This window comes from Centruroides vittatus, unplaced genomic scaffold (assembly GCF_030686945.1).
Source record: "Centruroides vittatus isolate TY-2023 unplaced genomic scaffold, ASM3068694v2 contig_817, whole genome shotgun sequence".
In the NCBI taxonomy this organism is placed as follows: Eukaryota; Metazoa; Arthropoda; class Arachnida; order Scorpiones; family Buthidae; genus Centruroides; species Centruroides vittatus.
In genome coordinates this window covers 3,081,592-3,102,164 of record NW_027122532.1, presented here as the reverse complement: position 1 = coordinate 3,102,164, position 20,573 = coordinate 3,081,592, and the positions used below count along the sequence as shown (strand labels likewise).

Here is a 20,573-nt window from a genome sequence, read left to right as displayed (position 1 = left end):
CTGCATATACAATAAAGGTCCCATAATATTATAATGGAGTGAAAAGTTTTGTAATCACTTGCACCTTTCCTATGTTTAATTATGTTATACATAAAATTTTTATCATTATGTTACATATAGTCCATGCGAGTAGGTAGTATATTAAAATATATAGTAGACAACTCAGTATGTTGTAGCCTACTGACTATACCATATTGGTTTGTCTAAGTATATACTATGTTGTTCGCTTAACAATGAATTCCCATCATTAAGCAGTATACCAGTATAGGTAAATTAAATAATTTATGATATGTAATATAATAGAAACAAGATGTTAAAAATAAAAAATTTGGGTGTACTATAGATTACCCCCTATGGAATTTCAGGACTTTGATTATATATTGGAACTCAGGGTACCGAGACGAGTTCAACGGTACCCTATTTTTTGACCGGAGACGAAAAATAAAAAAAGTTATCATACTTTTTTAATGCTCTCATGAAGACGGCACCATAGTTGCTAGTACAGTAGAGCGTCGATAAGTGGAACCAATTGGGGACTGGGGTCCTTCCAGTTAATGATTTGTTCCAGTTTCCGACTTTGTACGAAAAAATACATTAACCTGTCCGATGTTCAAATTTTTCTCCGTTGCGTGTCGCTTCGTGTTGAATTTTCGTCGATTTTAAGCCTAACGAAAATTTTTATAATAATCATCGAGGCTATCGTATCGTTAAAAATTATTTCTGCATTTTGTACAAACAAAATAAATATATTAAAGAATATAAAAAACATGAAAATTATACTTTAGAAGTAAATTTAGTATCAAAAACATTCGATTCAGCACGACACAGTCCGACTGAAAATCGTTCCACTTTCCGACGTTCCACTTATCGACGCTCTACTGTACTGCCATCTTAGAGGCCGGATGGCCGAGCGGTCAAGGTTAGCAGCCTGCCGCCCTGGGGGACCCGGGATCGAATCCGGACGGGTCGAATAATCCCCAGGAATTTTTCGGGGTGGTCCGTCCGGATATGTCGTCCCCATCCCTCACCACCCGGCCGCCCTATTGTGGGCCTGGCCGAACCCATAATGGGCCTACTAAAAGAGGCCCTCTTAGTGCCCACTGGGCGGAAAGAGTTACAAAAAAAAAAGAAAGTATTGCCATCTTGCGGTAAAGTCTGCAAACCATGACGTCGGACTACGGTCATCTCCCGGAGGGTTAAACACGCGATACGAGAGCGGAGAGAGCGACGCGACTTCCGATCATCGCGCGATCGCCATTTCGGTTAATGTTACTTATGGCAGCGAACGTGGCGGCCCGACTGACCTCTCGTATGGGCGCCACCACACGCCGCCATGTGCTAAACTAGTGATCGATTCACGGTAGTTCTTGAACAAAGTAAAAAAAAGGGGAAAACGTCTACTAAAGGCAATTTTAACGGCAAACGACGCGACTCCCTATCATCGCGCGATCGCCGAAAAAAGTATGATAACTTTTTTATTTTTCGTCTCCGGTCCAAAAGTAGGGTATCGTTGAACTCGTCTCGGTCCCCTCAGTTCAGATATATACTCAAAGTCCCGAAATTCCATAGGGGGTAATCTATAGTATCCCCAAAAATTTTAACGATCAATATTATAGAAATATGTTTTTTGCAGTATCTAATTATATTATCTTCTCAAAAGAGCATCTACATTACATTAAAGTCTTTAATTGTTTTTATAAATGTATTTGTAAATAACAAGCCTTATTAAAACCAACAAATGTCATTTCTTAACATAAATATAAAAAGCTTGAAAAATTTTATTGCACAGGTTATAAGTATAAAAATATCATGTAAAAATATATTTTTAAACTTCAATGTTTAAATTGCTTGGTATTTTTAACTTTTTCTCTTGTTTTAATTTTGGTTGTTCTGTCCTTGTATGCCACACTAAAACCTTCGTACAATTATCCCCTTTGGGTTCCAATTCTTCGACGGTAACAATACGCTTCAACAGATGACTTTCTTGATAACCCCGAGGGACCGAGAGATCGAACAGAGCGTCCGGATGCCGAAGAATTAATTCCAGATTGACGGCAAATCCGGCCATGTCGACCGGAAATGGTCTCTCTTTTTTCCACAGAGTATTCCAACCCACGACTTTCCCGCCGCTAACCAGAGGTTTTTCTACAATCAATCCTCCCACCAGGCCAACCGGCCACACGGAAACTTTTCTTGTGGTTCTCATCTCTTCGAACAGTTCTAGATCATAAGTATTATCATCATCAGCAAAATATACCACACCTTTATCCTTTTCTAGAATCAGTTTACTTCGAATCCACTCTAAACCAAGATTTCTCTGCAAGACTCCTCTGGGTTTTAACCAGTTTGGATCTGTTTCTTTCATTTTAAATTCAGCCGGTGTCTTTATATTTAAATGTGTGTAGGGGATTAAAGTATTCTGCAACAACTTAGTAACTAATACTGTTTTCACTTCACTGTCTTCTACCACTATCCAATGAACACTTGGTACTAATTTAAAGCAGTAAGATAGCCTCGTAAGCTCAGCTTTTTGAACTAATCTAGGATATGTCGGAGTAATTATGTATAAAATAACATCTGGGCCATTCAGAAGCTCTGACTGTAACTTATTAACTTCGTTATAACAACGTGAATCGACATCAGCTCGACGTATGGCCATATAAAGTTCATTTAAACGAATCTTCTCGCAAGATTTCGAATTTGTCGCATTTAAACAATTCGAGACATACTCGTGTTGGATTATTAACCAAAGAATCACGATAAATACGAATATTAATACTAAAATTCGACGTACTTGCGTGAAATTCCTGAGTTTCATACTCGCTACTCACTGGGCACCGCCATCTTGTTTACATTACGTCACATATATACGTCACCGCGATGACGAACGACGCGCGTAACCCAATCGGAACGAAATTTATATCTTGAATAAACCAATAGGAAACGGTTTTTGTTCAAAGGAGCGAGTTTTGTATCTGTTCGAGTTTGAAACCGGCCGTAAAGTTCGATTGTTATTTATAAATATAAAGGTTTTTAGTTTAATGTATGAAAGAAGACGATCTCAGGTATGAAAATGTTAAGATGTAGAGTTTAAATGTAGAATAGAATAATGAGATTTTTATCATAAAGTAATTATAAGTTAGGCCTAAATTCAGTGATAACAATACACGTGTGTAATTGACATAAAATTAACCTTCATTTAATTATTTTTTTAATAAATTTTGAAAGTTTGCTTGCTTAATAATTGAATAAATGACAAAAATTCTCAATATTTTGTGTGCAAAAAGCATCATTCAAAGATCAAAGTGTTTTTAAATTCCATTCTTTTATTCAAAATCAAATCTGATATTCTGAACATTCTTCTGGTTATTGCTGCTGCAAACTGTGTTAAATTATTCATATATTGCAGTTCTTTTATTATGTTTGTGTATTTCTCTGTATGTGTGCGGCTCCAAACGAGGCGAGTAAATGTAGCTTGTTAGACATTTTCAAATAATTTGGATATTATGAAGGATTTGTGCTCAAATTTGGCCTGGATTCTTGTAATTGGGGTTGTGCCAATAGATGAGATGTTACAGTGTTACAATTACACCTCTGAGACAGTTGGGACGAAAATGAAAAGTCAAGGGAACCGTACCTCTATGTTTGACCTTTTGCCTGATACGGTCCCCAGAAATCGGGAGTCAAGCTACTCCGCTAAGACTATCTCATTTAACTGTTTAGCCCGCTCAACTATGCCGGCTTTGAGTAGCTCGCTTGACCGTAAAGAACTTGATGTTATATAGTTTTAGGGGGTGGGCTTCGTCCCCATTGGGGCACTGAGATGCCAGTGATAGTGAGCACAAAGTGCATGACTACATGTGGAGTATTAGTCAAGGCTTGCTATCAATGTGAGAATGGATAGTAGTACTGGTTCACGATAAAAACTAATTTTTGAAGGTGAATAGCTCACAAAGTGTTGCATATATAGGTATGGTTCCCTTGACATTTTTGCTCGTACAGGGGTTCTATAGCTCTAGGAGGGTGGCAAATCTGTCATTTAAAGTTCACATTTTACTGTAATTGTCTCGGATAACAAAATCATTTGGAATGGGTCTGTTTATGATTTATCATGCGTGGTCTTACAGTCTTACACTGGACTGTTGTATGTCTGGTTTTTCTGAATAAAAACTGATATGGCTATACAGTGGGTTATTGGTTTACCATAGATTTTTATGGGAATTTGGTTAATTCATTCTGGAGACCCCAAAAAATAAAAAAATATATACTTTTTTACTATGTTTATTTATATGTAATAATAAAAATACATATATACACAGTCTTGCATTTTTATTAGTCATGTTTTTTTCCATTTCTGGGGGCTAATTTAATCCTCTTTTTCAGAAGAAAACATATTTCGCCAAGTTTCTTGGTGTTCTTCATTCAAGAGTTGGCGTTCTTCTGTTGTCAGATCAGTTTCAGGTTCCATTATGAGCTCTTCAATGTTCTTTATTTCTCAGATGTGATTTTTGTTACTCCTTTAGCTGCTTGAGTCTTCTTGATTATACTCTGTCTTTCTTAGATAAGATTGAACTGTGGCCTACTATAGACTTCAAGCCATACTGCCCAGCAACATCAGACATCTAGCCACTCTCTACCTTTGCTATTATACTCTCATCTTTCGAAAATAAAAACCGACAAAAAACTTAACAGTACCCACCCGACAGTCTCACGAATACTATAAAAGAATTGTTTTTGTCAGAAAAATAAAAGGCTGAAATTACAAGGGAGAGTTTCAAAGTTCGGAGAATACTATCCAATCAGTATACACTGGGTTGAGCATTGATGTCAACGTCTTCTGTGCTCCAAAAAGTTTCAAATTGTTGCCCGAAGACAAGGGAAAACCAATCAGTATTCATTATGTTAGGTCGCTTCTTTTTGTGTTGTTCTGTGAGGTGTTTGTTGTCTGAACATAAAAATCTTTTGCAAAAATGTTCATTATCTGATTTGTTCGTAAATCGATCACCCACTGTGTAGTGTTTAGTATACTGGATGGTGTGTATCAAACTACTAATAATAATAAGAGCAATGTAAAGTGTTGCAAATTAAATTAAATATAAATTGAACCAGATTAAAAATTGATTGATAAGTTAAAAATTTTAAATGATATTTGTTTGGCTTTAAGTAATATAATGCTTCAAATTATAAAGAATTCTAATTACAAAATACGACACTACTGAAAAGTTGGACGTGATCCTTCAAAATAAAATTCTAATTACAAATATATGTGATTTATTATTTGATGAAATGACTTGTTATAGATGATAAAGAATTGCAGTTAAAAGAGAAAAAAGACTTTAACTGCAATTCTTTATCATATGTTAAAAGTTTTTATTTGTTAATAAGGTATGATGTGAAGAACTGCACCTCTTTTTAGTTTGATCTGAAGAAGAATGTGCTTGAATATGTTTTTCGTAAGTCAACATGCTGAAATTTATAGACAATGCAGCAGTATCAGAAAAGTGCTTAACACAATGAAATGTCTGTAAGCAGATCAAACAGTTTAAGAAAGATTGAATGAACATTGTTGATGATAATCATTCTAAATGATTACCAATATCCAATACTGAAAATAATGGTAAAAACTAATTCAGGAAGATGATGAAAAGGATTTTAATGAAACAAGTACTCCTTCATATAATAATAATAATAATGAATTGATTGGAAATGAAAAAAAATATTAAGTTTTGACAATAAATATAATACATATGATGACAAGACAATAATTGTCTTTATTTAATAAGACTTCATAATTGTCTTTATTTAATAAGACTTCAAGTTGTTGTTGTTAAAAAATATTAAATATAGCAAATCAATTAGAACATATAAAATTTTAATAGTTTAAAAATAAAATAATTAATTAATTATTGTTTTCAGATTTTTTATATTAAATGTTTGCTTTTAGATTCATTCAATGTTATTTTTATTTTTGTGTTTAAATTGCTTCTTACCTGTAATTTAAAGTGCTTGTGAATAAAACAGTTATAATGATTTTATAATATTGGTCTGTATACAAATTTAATAATTAGAAAACCCAATTCATGGTTTTGTAAGGATGCATCCAGCTGAAAGAATTGCAACTAGTCAATTGGTATTCAGCTGTAGAACTTTATAACTTTATTCATTTTGATGTGTTCTGAGGCATCACTGGCTGCTCAAAGCCGGCTGTCTACACTGCAACACTGCATGTGCCAACTCCTCTCGTGAGCATTCTAAATGTATTTTTGCTTAAAAAATTTTATTATTTGTTGTTAAGAAAAAGAATTTTATTATTTATTGTACACTTCTAAGAATATATATTTTATATAGGCCTAATTTCTTCAACATTTTTAACACACATAATAAGTAAACAAAATATTAAAAAATTTTTGGCACAGCTAGTGAGAGAGATTGCTTCCCATAGGGAAGTGAATGTGTTTAATTATGACATGTTTCGGCATATTCATCAGACTGTACAATTAAGTTTTAATAGGTTACGACCTTAATTATATTTGCTTGAACAATCACAATTTACTTACTAAACTGTTATTGATGACAGCTTATTCCAAGAAGTTTTTGTTAAATGCCACTTTTTAGATGTAATTAAAAAATATTTGGTGGAATCTGGCTGCTGAATAGTTTTAAATTTATTCAAATCAAATCAATAAGTAATATTCTATTATTACAAAGAATTGCTTTTAGCCCCTGGTATAATTAAATTAATTAAATATCTACTAATGAGGGGTAGATAGTAATAAGGACTTATCACACCAGTGATAATAAGCACAAATACTCAGGTATCAATGTAATACATTTGATAAGACAAAAGGGGTGTAAGTACATTAAAAATCGATTACATAAGTATGAGTAATTAACATGAATAACCAAAATGCATTTTGGACTATTGGAAATAGGTTATAATGCTTAAAATTATACAAGATAAACAAACTGCTATAAAGGTATTGTAAGTGAACATTAAATGGGTGCAGAGTCGGCAGGCATAAGGTGGCTTCGTAACATTACAAGGTAGCTTGACTTAAAGGTCACTAATACAAACAGTTTTAAAAATTAGTGGAATAATAGGTTAACAGTATGGGATAATGTTATACAAAACAAATTGTATATACATACCACAACAGTAGGAAGATAAAGTTTGAAGGTGGCATTACTACAAGGTGAAGAACAGTTATGAAGGAGGTGTGGTACAGGCAACATCTGGAGAACAAGTGGTGGCTAACTTCTTAATGGCCAAACTTCATTCCATCTCCTCATAATAATAGACTTAATAATGACATCTGGTTTATTATGAAGAGATGGAATGAAGTTTGGCCATTAAGAGGAGATGGAAAAGCTTGTCCACAGATATGACAAATGCCTCAATTTTCATGGTGATTATGTTGAAAAGTAACCATGTTTTTACCTAACTTTTGGTAATAAATTAATTTTGTTATTTACACTTGTCTTTGTTTTATGAACCATCAGAGGTTGAAAAAAAACAGCCCTCATAATCTAGAAAATTATTTTAATTTAACTGACAAATTTAAAAATTGCTTTAATGAAACTTAGAATTTTCTACTAAACTAATATTCTAGCACTTTTGAGCAAGAAACACACTACAGTAAAAGAACCATGAGAACTCTATCTTGCATCACTAACATTAATGTATTATTATATATTAGAATCACTGTTTTATTTGATAATGGTTGATAAGTTTCTTGGGAATTCTAATTAAAACAGATATTAACTATAAATTAAAACTTGTTTATTAATCTGTAAGGCAGTATTTCAGTTTTTTATATTCCGCTCTGTCTAAAATAGGTTACTTTTTTAATAAAACTGTTTGTTTTTGCACCAAACGAATGATAAAGAAATAATTTTCTAATTGATTAAAAAGTTATATCTGAAAATTAATAATTCTAATATCATGATCATTATGTTTAGCCTATATTTATCATCATATACTAAATCTAAAGCTCTTGAACTGCATATAATAATAAAAATACTTTGCAAATCTAAAATTAAATAAATAATTTTAGATCATTTTGCCACTTAAAATTATTTCACTGTTGTGATTTGCAAAGAAGGATTTTTTCCTCACCTTAATTCCACAGTATCATGTATTCCAAAGTCAAGAAAAATCCTAAATCTCAATCATTTTGAATTGGGGATACTCAGCCTGCATATTTACTTGTTATTACACAAATAATCAATTTAACAATGTGTTAGAGTAGGCATGAACAACTTTTTCTGTAGTAAAAAAATAGGACCATACAACAGATATAAATATTGTGAGATTAGTAATCTTCATATTTATCATTTATAGCCTTGTGGCTTTTACTTACTGGACACGTCAACTTATTGTAAATTACTTGCAACATGAATATACATAGAGAAATTGTAATAATGTGCAGGACATAGAAAATGTCACAGAGGGCTGCAGATTGCTAATGTGTTAAAGCATTATTCTTACTTCATAAGATTTGAGATTTAAAACTTTGTTTGAATTTTGATAGTTGTATTTGTATATTTTAATTGGAATTGTAGTTAAGAAAGTGCACTGTGGCTTTTATAGTTAGTAGTATTGCACTTATTAAAAAAAAATAATAATAATAAATCTACCGGTATGGTCATTCACGTCAGACAGGTTTCAACTGAGGAGGCATACTAAGAGTATCCAACAACCTATCAAACATGGTGTGAAAACAAAAACATTCTCATTGGCTATGCAGCACATAATTGCTGCAGAAAACTTATCATATAGAAACACCAGGTGACTGATTACACAGACTTTACTATTTAAAAAAAAAAAAAAATGCATTTTGTGGTACTTGCTCCTGATTTGTCCTGTACATATTTGATAAATTGAAGCATTGAATTACACTATAGATTACAAATGTTTATTATTTAAAGCACAAAAAATTCAATAAAATAAACCTGCAGTGGTATACTTATATTGGTAACAACCAGACTATTACAAATTATACAGTACAACATGGACTTACATAAAACATCCAAACTCCAGCAGTAATATGAAATATTAACACTATAGAACAAACGTATAAATCTCCAAAAATGTTTGTTCTGTGGTGTTAATATTTTACATTACTGCTGGAGTTTGGGTATTTTACATAAGTTGATTCTCCAATTATTTGGTAGTTATATGTAAATTATACAACATGGTGCTGTAATATGATACTTTAAAAATTGTAAAGAACTGCAAAATAATAATTTAAATAAAAGATAAGTGTCATAAACCACTTTTATGGTTTAAATGAAAACATTTGATCTTTCTGCCATTAACATATAAATAAAGTATATACAAACAAATATTTGACTTTATATACCTAATGTAATCTTTATGTAAGAAATTATTATGCATCTAACTAATTTTTTACCTGATTATCAGTAATGCAGGCAATCTGTAGACAGCATTGAAGAAATAACAATATATGTACTATCTCAGATAACTTTTGAAATGAGCTATGAACTGACCATCAGACAAGAACTAAAAGAAATAATTATGGTTCATGCACAATCATCCACAGACTTCCAGAACTGAAAGTAGTGCAGAATAAAGATCTGGTGACTATTACAAAAGATGTGAATGAGATACTTGCAACAATTAACTGATTTCTATGGAAGAGTGCACCTAGCTTATCTACAATATAGCAGTGGTAGAATTGGATATTGAAATAAGAAAACCAAGCAGAAAAACTAAGGCAATACCAAAATGGAAAATTAGACTGAAGGCAAAGATCAAAACTTATGATCACATGCAAACATATTGAAGAGTGTGAAAGAGCAAAAATTTTATGAATGGTCTGGCCAGATATATTTTGTTTCCATTCTCTAAGATTCAATAGAATAGTTGGTTGCTCAGTTACTCTATTGAAGACAGTCAAACTTATGATTGACCCATTACAAAGAGCTTGTTTAGTGTTTACAATGAGATAATTTAATGGAAAAAAGACAGATGATATATAGTCTGAGCATAGCAAAAACTTTAATATATTAAAATTATTGTCAGAAAAAAATGTATTTTTATTTTATTAACAAAGTTTTAATGATATTGATAATTTCAAGTTAATAAATATTTCAGATTTAAAATTTAATTTTTGAATTTTAACTATATACTAAGCTATTGATAAGTAATTCAATAAGTAATTTTTTTTCAGATTGTTTTTGAATAATACAGAATGAACAACATATTCAGAAACGATAAACAATTAGAATTACCATATCAGACTGTTAATAAGGAAAATTTTCCCATTCCTTATAAACATTATTTTACTCCCAATGTTAAATCTGAAAATTTAATTCCTTCGAAGGGGATTGCCATCCAACGAAAAGAGGATGGAAATTTAAATAAATTTTCACATCCTCTCAATTATCAAGGTGACTATAAAGATGAAAAATTCATAAAATCTGCTGTCAAATCAAATGCTTTGAAACCAAATGAGAATTTATTGAGAAAAACAGCTACTCAAATGTTTGTTCCTCACTCTGAAAAGGAAGTTGGTAATAAACTACAAAATGGTCTTAATGACACGAGTGAAATTCAGTACAGATTGTACGAATTGAAGCAAAATGAGAATACAAAAAAATTGTCATCTGATGCTTCAAAGTTATCTAATTTTAAATCTTCAGTTAAGCATAAAACTGAAAACCATCATTTTGTTGCTAATTCATTGATTACTCCAAAAGAGAAATCTTCAATTGTGAGCACGATGAGCGATGCGAAACTTAAGAAAAGGAACACCTACGAAATGGCTACCTCCGTACATTTAACACCAAATTACATCCAAGCACAGAAGAGTTGTAAACCTCATGAACATATGGTAAGTATAAAATTGTAATTTTTATCAGAATTATATTAATTACTAATAAAATAATGATTATTAAAATCAGTGAGTAAAAATTAAGATACTATTGTCAGTGACTGTAGAATCATAGATTATATTTTGTTAAGATGAATTTTCTTCTGAAAGTAAAAACCACAAAGTGATTATTTTGCCTAAGTACTTTATTTTTCTATCATGCCATTCTTTACAAAATGCATTTCAAACTTTTGTAATCCCTCATCAGTTGCATGGCAACATTTTTACAATAATTTTTTTTTTCCTTAAAATATACAATCACAAACATTTTAAACTATTTTTTGGTACAGTTGTCAGTTGTTTGTCTGACCTTATAATAAATTCACTCATGCAGGTAAGAATCTTATTTATATACATTGATTTCCTCTGATTTGTAGCTATGAAAGTACAAATCAGATCCAAAACAGAAGTGTGTAATCACTGTATGGTTCTTGTCTTTGGAAGAAAATTCACCTTAGTACAATACGTAGTTCAAGAAAATAAATTACATTTTTTCAAAGATAAAAATCTGTGCAAACATTTTCTGAAGTAAAAAAACTTATTTGATCTAAACATATTACTTTTCCAGCTCTGTTATATATAACAGTGGGAAAGTATGTATGACTCTCCAAGATTTTTACATTTTTGGACTCGGAACCTCAAAACATTGAGAAATGCAAAAAAATTCAGCAGGGTTTTTTTTTGTATGTATGGATGTTTGTGTGGGGGCACAATTTTATTCACTCACTTCAAAGCTTGATAACTCCTGTGACTTTTGTCAAAAATTTCTGAAATTTTGCAGGGAGGTTTTTGTATTAGGGGATTGATGCTATTAAATTTTGGTGATTAAAGGTCTACAGGATGGGGAGATAAAGGGGATCGTGTTTATCTCCAGTAGGGTTGGACTTAATGATGATTTTACTTATCACCATTTATAATGTTTTATAAAACCCATCCCTACCTTCAAAATTAAGCTATTTGCCATTTTACAATAGTTAAAAATATAAAAAGCTTTTTTGATAAAATATAACAGATAGTGCTACATATACAGTTTTAAATGTTGCTGAATTTTGTTTTATGTATATATATATAGACTCCTCACTTTACGATCGAGTTCTGTTCCGACGACTACGTCTTTAAGCAAATTGGTCGATAAGCGAGGAGCCTGCGTCGGGAATATAGGATTGTTGTAAAATTATTCAAATTATGCAACAAACTTCAAATTTATTCATAAAAAGACCATTATAGTACGCTATTAGCCTATTATAGTACTATAAGACCATTATAGTACGTTTAGTGTGCGTGTCACCATCCGCCACTGACCGACACTCGAGCCGAGAAAGGGGATTCCCCGAATTGCAGCTCGAAACTCGATCGGTCGTAAGTGCAAGTGGTCGTTAAGCAGATAGGTCGTAAAGTGAGAAGTACCTATATATAGGAAGGAATAATGGATTACATGTTTTTGTTTAGATATTTTTAAATTTTATTCCAGTAACCTCAAACACAATCAATATCGAGATGGAAAATCTGTTTTAATTAGAAGACTATATTTTGTCACATGGGCTCTCATAAGGCCATATATTGTATTGCAGGTTGTATAAGTGCATAAGTTCAGTATTGTTGCACAAGCTGCCTTAAAATAAGTCAGAAAAAAAAAATATGATCAAATATAAAATATTATATTACCTTTTTGTCAGCTATTTTTATTTTTTAATTTGTCTGAAAAATGAAGGGAAAACAGATTCTATTAAAACTTATTTCAATATTAAACCATTTGATATTTTGTTAAACAGCATTAGAGGCCACCACAGATTGTATGTAACCTAAAGGCCCCATCTTCATAGTTGTTTTCGTGGCTCATCAAGACACCAAAGTTTTCTAAAAGTAAACATTATTTATGCTTTGTCATGATATTTTTGATTCAGTTCGACATAAATATATTAACAACAAACGATTTGGTTTTTAATATATTTATGTTGGAATGACTTCATTAATGGATTGACCATGTTCATTTTTTTTTTAAATCGGACTAATGATTCATTAATGAACTACATATATAGATAATTTTTAATTTATTAAATAATGAAGTTTTAATTAAATACTTTTTGCTACTGAGTTTATAATTCCTATCGATAGCCTGTTTGTAATATTAGTTTCTATTAAATTTACTTATTTTTCTGCCATTTCCATATAAAAATGTTGAAAAGTGTAATAACTTATAACAACAGACAATGGTCTGTTGTTATAAATTATTACAGTCTAATCAGTTCAAATGTTAGAAAGTAAATTAAAATATTATATTAATGAAAAAAGATGATTAAATTTTATTGTTTGTAGATCACAGGTTCAACTACAAAGCAGCCAAATCTAACTAATAATGAACTACAGAAACAAAATTCTGCAAAACAATTAAGAACATATAATAGTCTTCCCCGATTAGAAGATAATAATAAAACTTCTGAAAGTAATAAAACTTCTGAAAATGTACTGTCGCTTGTAGAAAGACTGTAAGTATTTAATAAATACATTTATTTATTAATTATTAAAATTTTATTTATTTTAAAATTTGATATAGAAAAATAAGTTTAAGATTTTAGAATTATTCAGAATATGCGTATGTTTAGTCCGTGACGAAAAATGAATGAAAGCGAGACGGACACAAAAAAGTATATTGGACAATATAAAATTTATTATTATTTGTAAATTCAAACTTTCTTTCTTTACACACACTTTTAATTTTTATATATAATATATGAAGTGTGCAATACCATAATGTTGTAAATACCAATAAACCAACTTTTCAGGAGAGGTAAAAAACACTTATTCTGGTGAATGAATTTATTTCAATTTTACAATAACATGGTAAAAATCTCACTAGGTTACTAATTCTCTGCAATAACAAATGATGTAAATATAAGCTGTAATGTTTCAAGCACCAAAAGCTGCATGAATTGCACTTTGGCACTTTAAACGTTATGGCTTCACATAAATTCAGCTTCAAAATACATCCATTACAGCACTACTATCTCCACAATATTTTTTTGCAGCAGAAAACATTGTGTTTAGAATTCAAATCTTCAATAAAATGTATTTAGTGAAAAATGGCATTTGCAATGTTATGGCATTGCATACTTCATATATACAGAGTTATTATATTATATATAATATGCTAATATATATACAGTAGAGCGTCGTTTATCCGAATCAATTGGGGACTGGGGCTGTTCGGATAACTGATTTTTTCGGTTAACCGATTTTTTCAGATAACCTATTATGTATGAAAAAATATATTAACCTATCCGACGTCGAAATTTTTCTCCGTTGCGTGTTGCTTCGTGTCGAATTTTTGTCGATTTTAAGTCTAACGAAAATTTTTATAATAATAATCGAGGCTATTGTATTGTTAAAAATTATTTCTTTATTTTGTACAAACAAAATAAATATATTGAAAAATATAAAAACAAAAAAATTATACTTTAGAAGTTAATCTAGTATCAAAAACGTTCGATTCAGCATGACACAGTCTGACTGGTAAGCTTTTGGATAAACGACGCTCTACTGTATAGATTGGGTTGTTCAGAAAGTAATTTTGTTTTTTTTTTTATTACTAGAGAAATTAGATGTATTTTTACCAGCCAATTTTATTTTAAACCACATTTTTATTATATACTTCAACAGCTGACACTTTAAGGCTTATTTGTAAAAAATTTTGTTTGATTCTGTACAATTGTTTTTTTTTTTTTTTTTTCGGTGTCCCATTAAATATGGAAAATCGAAAGCATCATTTTTGGCATATTTTGCTTTTTTATAACTAAAAAACCAAAATGCTGTTCAAACAAGAAAAAAATTGTGGTACATGTTTGGAGAAGATGTGTTGAGAGAAAGACAGTGCCAAAAGTGATTTACAAAATTGCGTTCTGTCAATTTTAATATCGAAGATACACCACATTCCGGATGTCCATTTGAAGCCAACGAAAACAAAATAAAGGTACCGATCGAAGCAATCTGCCGTATAACAACACGTGAAATCGCTAAGAAATTAAATCTGTTAAACTGAATCGTTTATTATTACTTAAAACAAATTGGTTTCGTTTCAAAGCTCGATGTATGGGTTCCACATGTTATTAAAGAGAGATGCTCTCTATGGTGGGATTTTAAAGAAATTTTTTTTTGAGCTTTTACCAGACAATTTAACAATTGATTTGAAAGTGTACTGCCTTCAAATAAACAAATTGAGTAATATCGTCAAACAGAAAAGGCCAGAATTGATCGACAAACAAAGTGTAGTGTTTTGCCATGTTAATGCCAAATTTCACACGAGTTTGGTAACTCGTCAGAAACTGTTATAACTTAGATGGGACGTGTTATCGCACCGACCGTATTCGCCAGATCGGGCATACTCGGATTATTACTTGTTCTGGTCTATACAAATTTTTTTTAACTGTAAGACATTTACTTGAAATGACAATGTCAAAAATCACTTGGATCAGTTTTTTGTAAACGACGATCAAAATTTTTATGAATGAGAAATCGTGCTACTACCAGAAACAATGACAACAGGTATTTGACCAAAATGGTCAATATATAATTCAATAAAATATTTATTTATTATAAGAATATTGCGTTTATTTTTCTATGGAGAAAACGAAATTACTTTCTGAACAACCAATATATTTGAGTTGACCCTCAATTTAACAGACAAGAAAAAGCATATTAATTGAAAGGTTGGATCAATGAGTCAATCAGTGTAAATTATTCCATGAATGTTATATTATTTCATTCATACTTATACATTATAATAATATTTAAGCACATCTTGCATATTTAAGTTTGTTATTAATATATGTTTATAAAACATGTTCAATTTTACAGATTTTTGCCAATAATGAATACTCCTTCTCCAATTAGTTGGTTAAATCAATTATTTATTGTATATACACTGAGTGGCCAAAAAATTAGAGACACCCTCTAATAACGAGTTGATCCACCTTTAGCTCTGAACACAGCTGATATTCTTCTTGGTATGGACTCAATAAGTTACTGATACCGTTGCTGGGGAATGTTGGCCCATGCTAACATAATGGCAGCTCTAAGTTGGGTCAGATTGGATGGTGGTGTGTTTCCAAGTTTTGAAGTGATGTTTCGACTTCGTCCCACAAATGCTCCATAGGATTAAGGTCAGGGAACTGAACTGGCCATGGAAACAGGTTAAACTATGATTGATGTTCTTCAAACCAATTTGAGACCAATTTGAGCACGTTGACAAGGTGCATTGTCCTACTGAAAGTGACCATCTCCATCAGGGAACATTACAGCCATAAATGAGTGTACTGTACGTACATGATCGGCAACGATGTTGAGGTAAGCTGTTCTATTCAGAGATGTGCCCACAAATATCAAGGGGCCCGGTGTACTCCAGGAAAACACTCCCCACACCATAATTCCATTGCCACCAGCCTGAAAAGTTGTCATTTAGCAGGAGGGATCCATGAATTCATGCTGTTTGCACCATATTCTGATCCTGCCATCTACATGATGGAGCAGAAAACGAGATTCATCAGACCAGGCTACTTTTTTCCAGTCCTCAAGTGACCAATTTCATCATTCCTTGGCCGACAACAGGTGTCTTTTCCTATTTCCTCTTTTCTTTTTCCTTTTATATTTTCCTATATTGTTCCTATGTTATGATATCAAAGACACTCTTGATGGTCTCCTGTTGCTAAAGCCCATCCTTTGCAAAGTGTGTTTTGTTATGCATTGGAATATGCTTTGTGATGCACCTGCATTGAATTCAGCTGTAATTTATTGTGTTGTTGCAGTGGACTATGCATGCTAATTGCCTTTCACCTCTCTTGTTCACCAGCCTTTTTCAACCAGAATTGTCCTCATTGCTTTTTTTTCTCAACTGGCCCCTCTCTAAACACTCGAGATACTGTTGGGTAAGAAAATCCTAAAAGAGTTATTGTTTCAGAGATGCTAACACCAGCTCTTCTTGCACTGACGATCAACCTTCGTTCAAAGTCACTTAAATCTTTCGTCTTACCCATTTTGACATTAACTTCCACGATAACTACGTTGTCCAAAGCTGAGCATACCTTATGTATATAAGCAACAGTGTTGTTACGTCACTCTACATCACTGTCAGACTGATTTACTTTCAAATAAGGGGGTGTCTAATTTTTTGGCCACTCAGTGTATAAATCATATTCTAGAATCTGTATTTTGATCTTTTGACAGATGTTTTTCAGTCTGTTATATTCATACATATTTCTTTCTTGATGTGTCTCTCCTCTTATTTTTTCTGGTTTGTTTGGTTAAATCATTAATATGCTTATGTGATAATAATAAATTAATTTTAATATTTTTTAAAAATTAAACAGGAAACAAGGTGCTTCATTTCTGAATGACTTTCCCATGCTTATTGAGCCAGGTTTGGGAAATTTAGATGATGATGACGACGATAGTGAAGAGGAAAATAGGGGTAATATAAATTTATTTTGTAATTAATAATAATATTTGAAAATGTAGAAGCATATTTTTTAAACTTAATAATGGATTAATAAATTTTAATTAGTTATAGTTTAGTGTTTTAGCTAAATATTATATCAATCAATATTATTTTGATCATGTAGATTTCTTCGTGACAAATTTCATCAGTTTTAGCAAAATTTTTATTTTTATTTTTATTGATAACAAGACTTGATTATAAAGAGGACATAAAAAATTTATAGTCTAAATAGATAGAAGTTGTATGCATAATTTATTGTTATTATAACTGTAAATCCTGCCAGTGGCCAAATGGATAACATAACCAAACATTGATAGTTGATCTCAGGTTTGCACTTGTCCAACAGGATGGCCTTGGAATTTTTCCAGCTTTTCCTCATTTGCTTAACACAAATAAGGGTCAGTTTTTCATAAGAAGTCTTTCCAGGAAGCACTTCCCCCTTGGCAGATCACAAACGCGTTGCATTTCCTTATCTCATCAATTTTAACAGGTGCTCCCCTACTTATGAAAAGATTAGGTTTCCAAGGTTTTGTCATAAGTCAAAAACTAACCTAAAAAGTATATTTGTACACAGAATAACCATTTATTATTAGTGTTTGATTCTTCAATGCAGTGGTGTGCCATCCATGGAAGCTGTGGATGTGCCACTTCTCTTGTATTTTCTAAAATATGAATATTGTGCGATTATTTTTATATTTTAACGTACTTTGAATTAATTAAAATTAATATTCTATCATAACTGCATTATGTAGCTTATTACAAATTTCTGTACTACATATGAAAGAAATTATAAGATTGCTATTGTATATTCAAATATAAATTCATACAGACATATCCCCAATGGAAGTGCTGTATTGTCAAATATGGGTCAGCTTCCACAACCAAAATATTTGAATGGTGTAAAGCAGCCAGATTATATGCAATTCATGTATGTGCTTTACAGAGCACCAACATCACATGATTTAGCTCATGATACCAATATATTGTATAATGCTTCCAATGATTCTATCCAGGGCCAGCACAGCTTCCCTATCATCAAATGTCACCGCATGCCACTGCTTCAATGTATTTAATAGAATACATTACACTTATACATACCCACTCACTACTGTAGTGGTGGGTGTTTTGAATGCTATTTTTTTCACCTAACACACAGTTTTATAATGTCCAGTTTAGTTTCTGTGGTAATAGAGTGGCACTTTTTGCATTTATCTCCACTGATAGATTTACTCTGATGCTTTGGATGCTATTTTGAAGCACTTATTGTAAAAGTTCATAAAAATTGCAAATAATAGCAAAAAATGTTGTTACTCCAATGCTACCAACTTCAATACAAGTGGCAATGAAACCTCAGAATTCACACAAAAAAAAATGATAATACATGATAGAAATAAGCCTGCATTAAGTATGAAGTATTTTCCAGAAAGTAAGTACCATTTGTGTAGATCTCCCACTCATTTTGGCAATGTCAAGGTCGCTCACACATAGTTACTTCTTCCACTCAAGAACAAAATAACAGAGCCATATTTTTTTTCTTGTTTTTGTTGAGGATCACTAGGCATCAGTTATAATGTTCAAAACAATAAAGTGGCCATTTGTGAAATACAATTGTTAATTAGGTTTTTGAATGTGAGAAATGTTCACCCATACAAAATTTACAAACTAAATGTGATAAGTGGAGGTATGGTGAGAAAGTGGTTTAGAATGTTTAACAAAGAAGGAACAACATTCAAGATGAGGAGCATAGTGGCTACCCATTCCTAGTCAATGAAGACTTGCTGTGCAATGTCAAAGAGAAGATTCATTCCCATAAACAGTTCACAGTTTCTGAATTCACTATGATTTCCTGACATTTCAGCTACACGAAATTGTGACTAAACACTTGCACTTCAAATAGTTGTGTTTGAGATGGGTGCCAAAAATGATATTGGATGTTCATAAAACAAAACACACAAGATAAGCCTTAGAACTTTTGCAGTGATATGAAGGAGAAGGAAATGGATTTTTGAAAAGAATTGTCACTGGTGATAAAATGTGGATTTGCCACCTGACACCAGAAAGCAAACAACAATCACTGCAAGTCCAGAAATGGTTCAAGTCACAGGTGGTGGAATTCTATTTGTTTCAAATGCCTACTTTTTTCAATAGCCAAACAGTACTTACTCTTTCTGGACATGCTTTGTATTTATTAAAAAGTTTTTGTCACTAGCCAAAGACTGCCTTTAATTCCACCCCATAAACAGCAAAAGAAATTCAGAATTTGCACAAAATTTAAATTTTAGACATATATTCAAATTTTTTTCAAGTCTGAAAGTTCATAAATTCAACATTCATAAGTAGAGGAGCACCTGTAAATGGAGAATGTATGATTAAAAATTTCATAAAGAAAAATATTTTGCATTGTGCGTTATCTATATTGTTGATAAAATTTACATTAGAATGACTTAGGCTGATACTTCACTAGCGTAAAAACGGGCATAAAACCCCTCACTGTAAAAGCTTTTAATCACGTGACCATGATATTTTATGCCTGAGCAGGTCATAAAACCAGTGTAAAAGTGAGTTGAGCAGTGCTCAACTTTCGACGCGAATATGGTTGTAAAACGGTACCATCCTCCAATCAGAAGTCGGTAAAATCTGGGTCATTGTGACACAGTGCGAAAATGGTGGAAAACGAGCTTTTGTGTACGTTCTCTCGTGGCTACTCTAGAATAGATCTGGAAAGATTTATCGAAAACACCCGAAAGTATTCGTGTATCTATGACAAGAGGTATCCCGATTATAATAATGGATGCCTAAAACATGCAATATGGACGGCCAAAGGAAAATCCTTCAATTTTGAGGAGTATATAATGAACAAGCTAAGCTTATAAGTGCTGTATATTATCTTAATAATACGATAATAAAAGTTAATATACGAAAGTAAAGATATTATCTTTACTTTCGTATATTAACTTTTGTATATTAACTTTTCGTATATTAACTACATTTGTAATTATAATACAGAAAAAACTCGTAGAATATAATTATTGTCTGTATATCGATATATCACATATACAACCATACAGGCGTAACTTCGACAGCACCGTCGCCGTGAAAACTTCGCTAGCAGGACCTTCACCACAATCCTAGCACAAACACAAGTAGGTCACGTGATTAAAAGTTTTTACAGCGAGGGTTTTTACATTCGT

The 20,573-nt window shown here is 31.8% G+C and overlaps 2 protein-coding genes across 2 annotated transcripts in view; one reads left to right on the top strand and one right to left on the bottom strand.

Moving 5' to 3' along the window:
- Window positions 1-1,754: 1,754 nt before the first annotated feature.
- On the bottom strand, window positions 1,755-2,847 carry LOC136982187 (galactosylgalactosylxylosylprotein 3-beta-glucuronosyltransferase I-like). Its single transcript, XM_067278619.1, has one exon. The coding sequence runs from the start codon at window positions 2,816-2,818 to the stop codon at window positions 1,826-1,828; it is 993 nt and encodes a 330-aa protein (XP_067134720.1). The 5' UTR covers window positions 2,819-2,847; the 3' UTR covers window positions 1,755-1,825.
- A 43-nt stretch (window positions 2,848-2,890) lies between these two features.
- The window catches only part of Mps1 (Monopolar spindle 1), a 38,109-nt gene continuing 20,426 nt past the window's right edge, over window positions 2,891-20,573 (top strand). Inside the window, exons 1-4 of the mRNA XM_067278754.1 lie at window positions 2,891-3,065; window positions 10,194-10,856; window positions 13,212-13,381; window positions 17,255-17,355. Coding sequence (XP_067134855.1) covers window positions 10,215-10,856; window positions 13,212-13,381; window positions 17,255-17,355 — 913 coding nt within the window. The 5' untranslated portion in view covers window positions 2,891-3,065; window positions 10,194-10,214. The remainder of the gene's footprint in view (window positions 3,066-10,193; window positions 10,857-13,211; window positions 13,382-17,254; window positions 17,356-20,573) is intronic.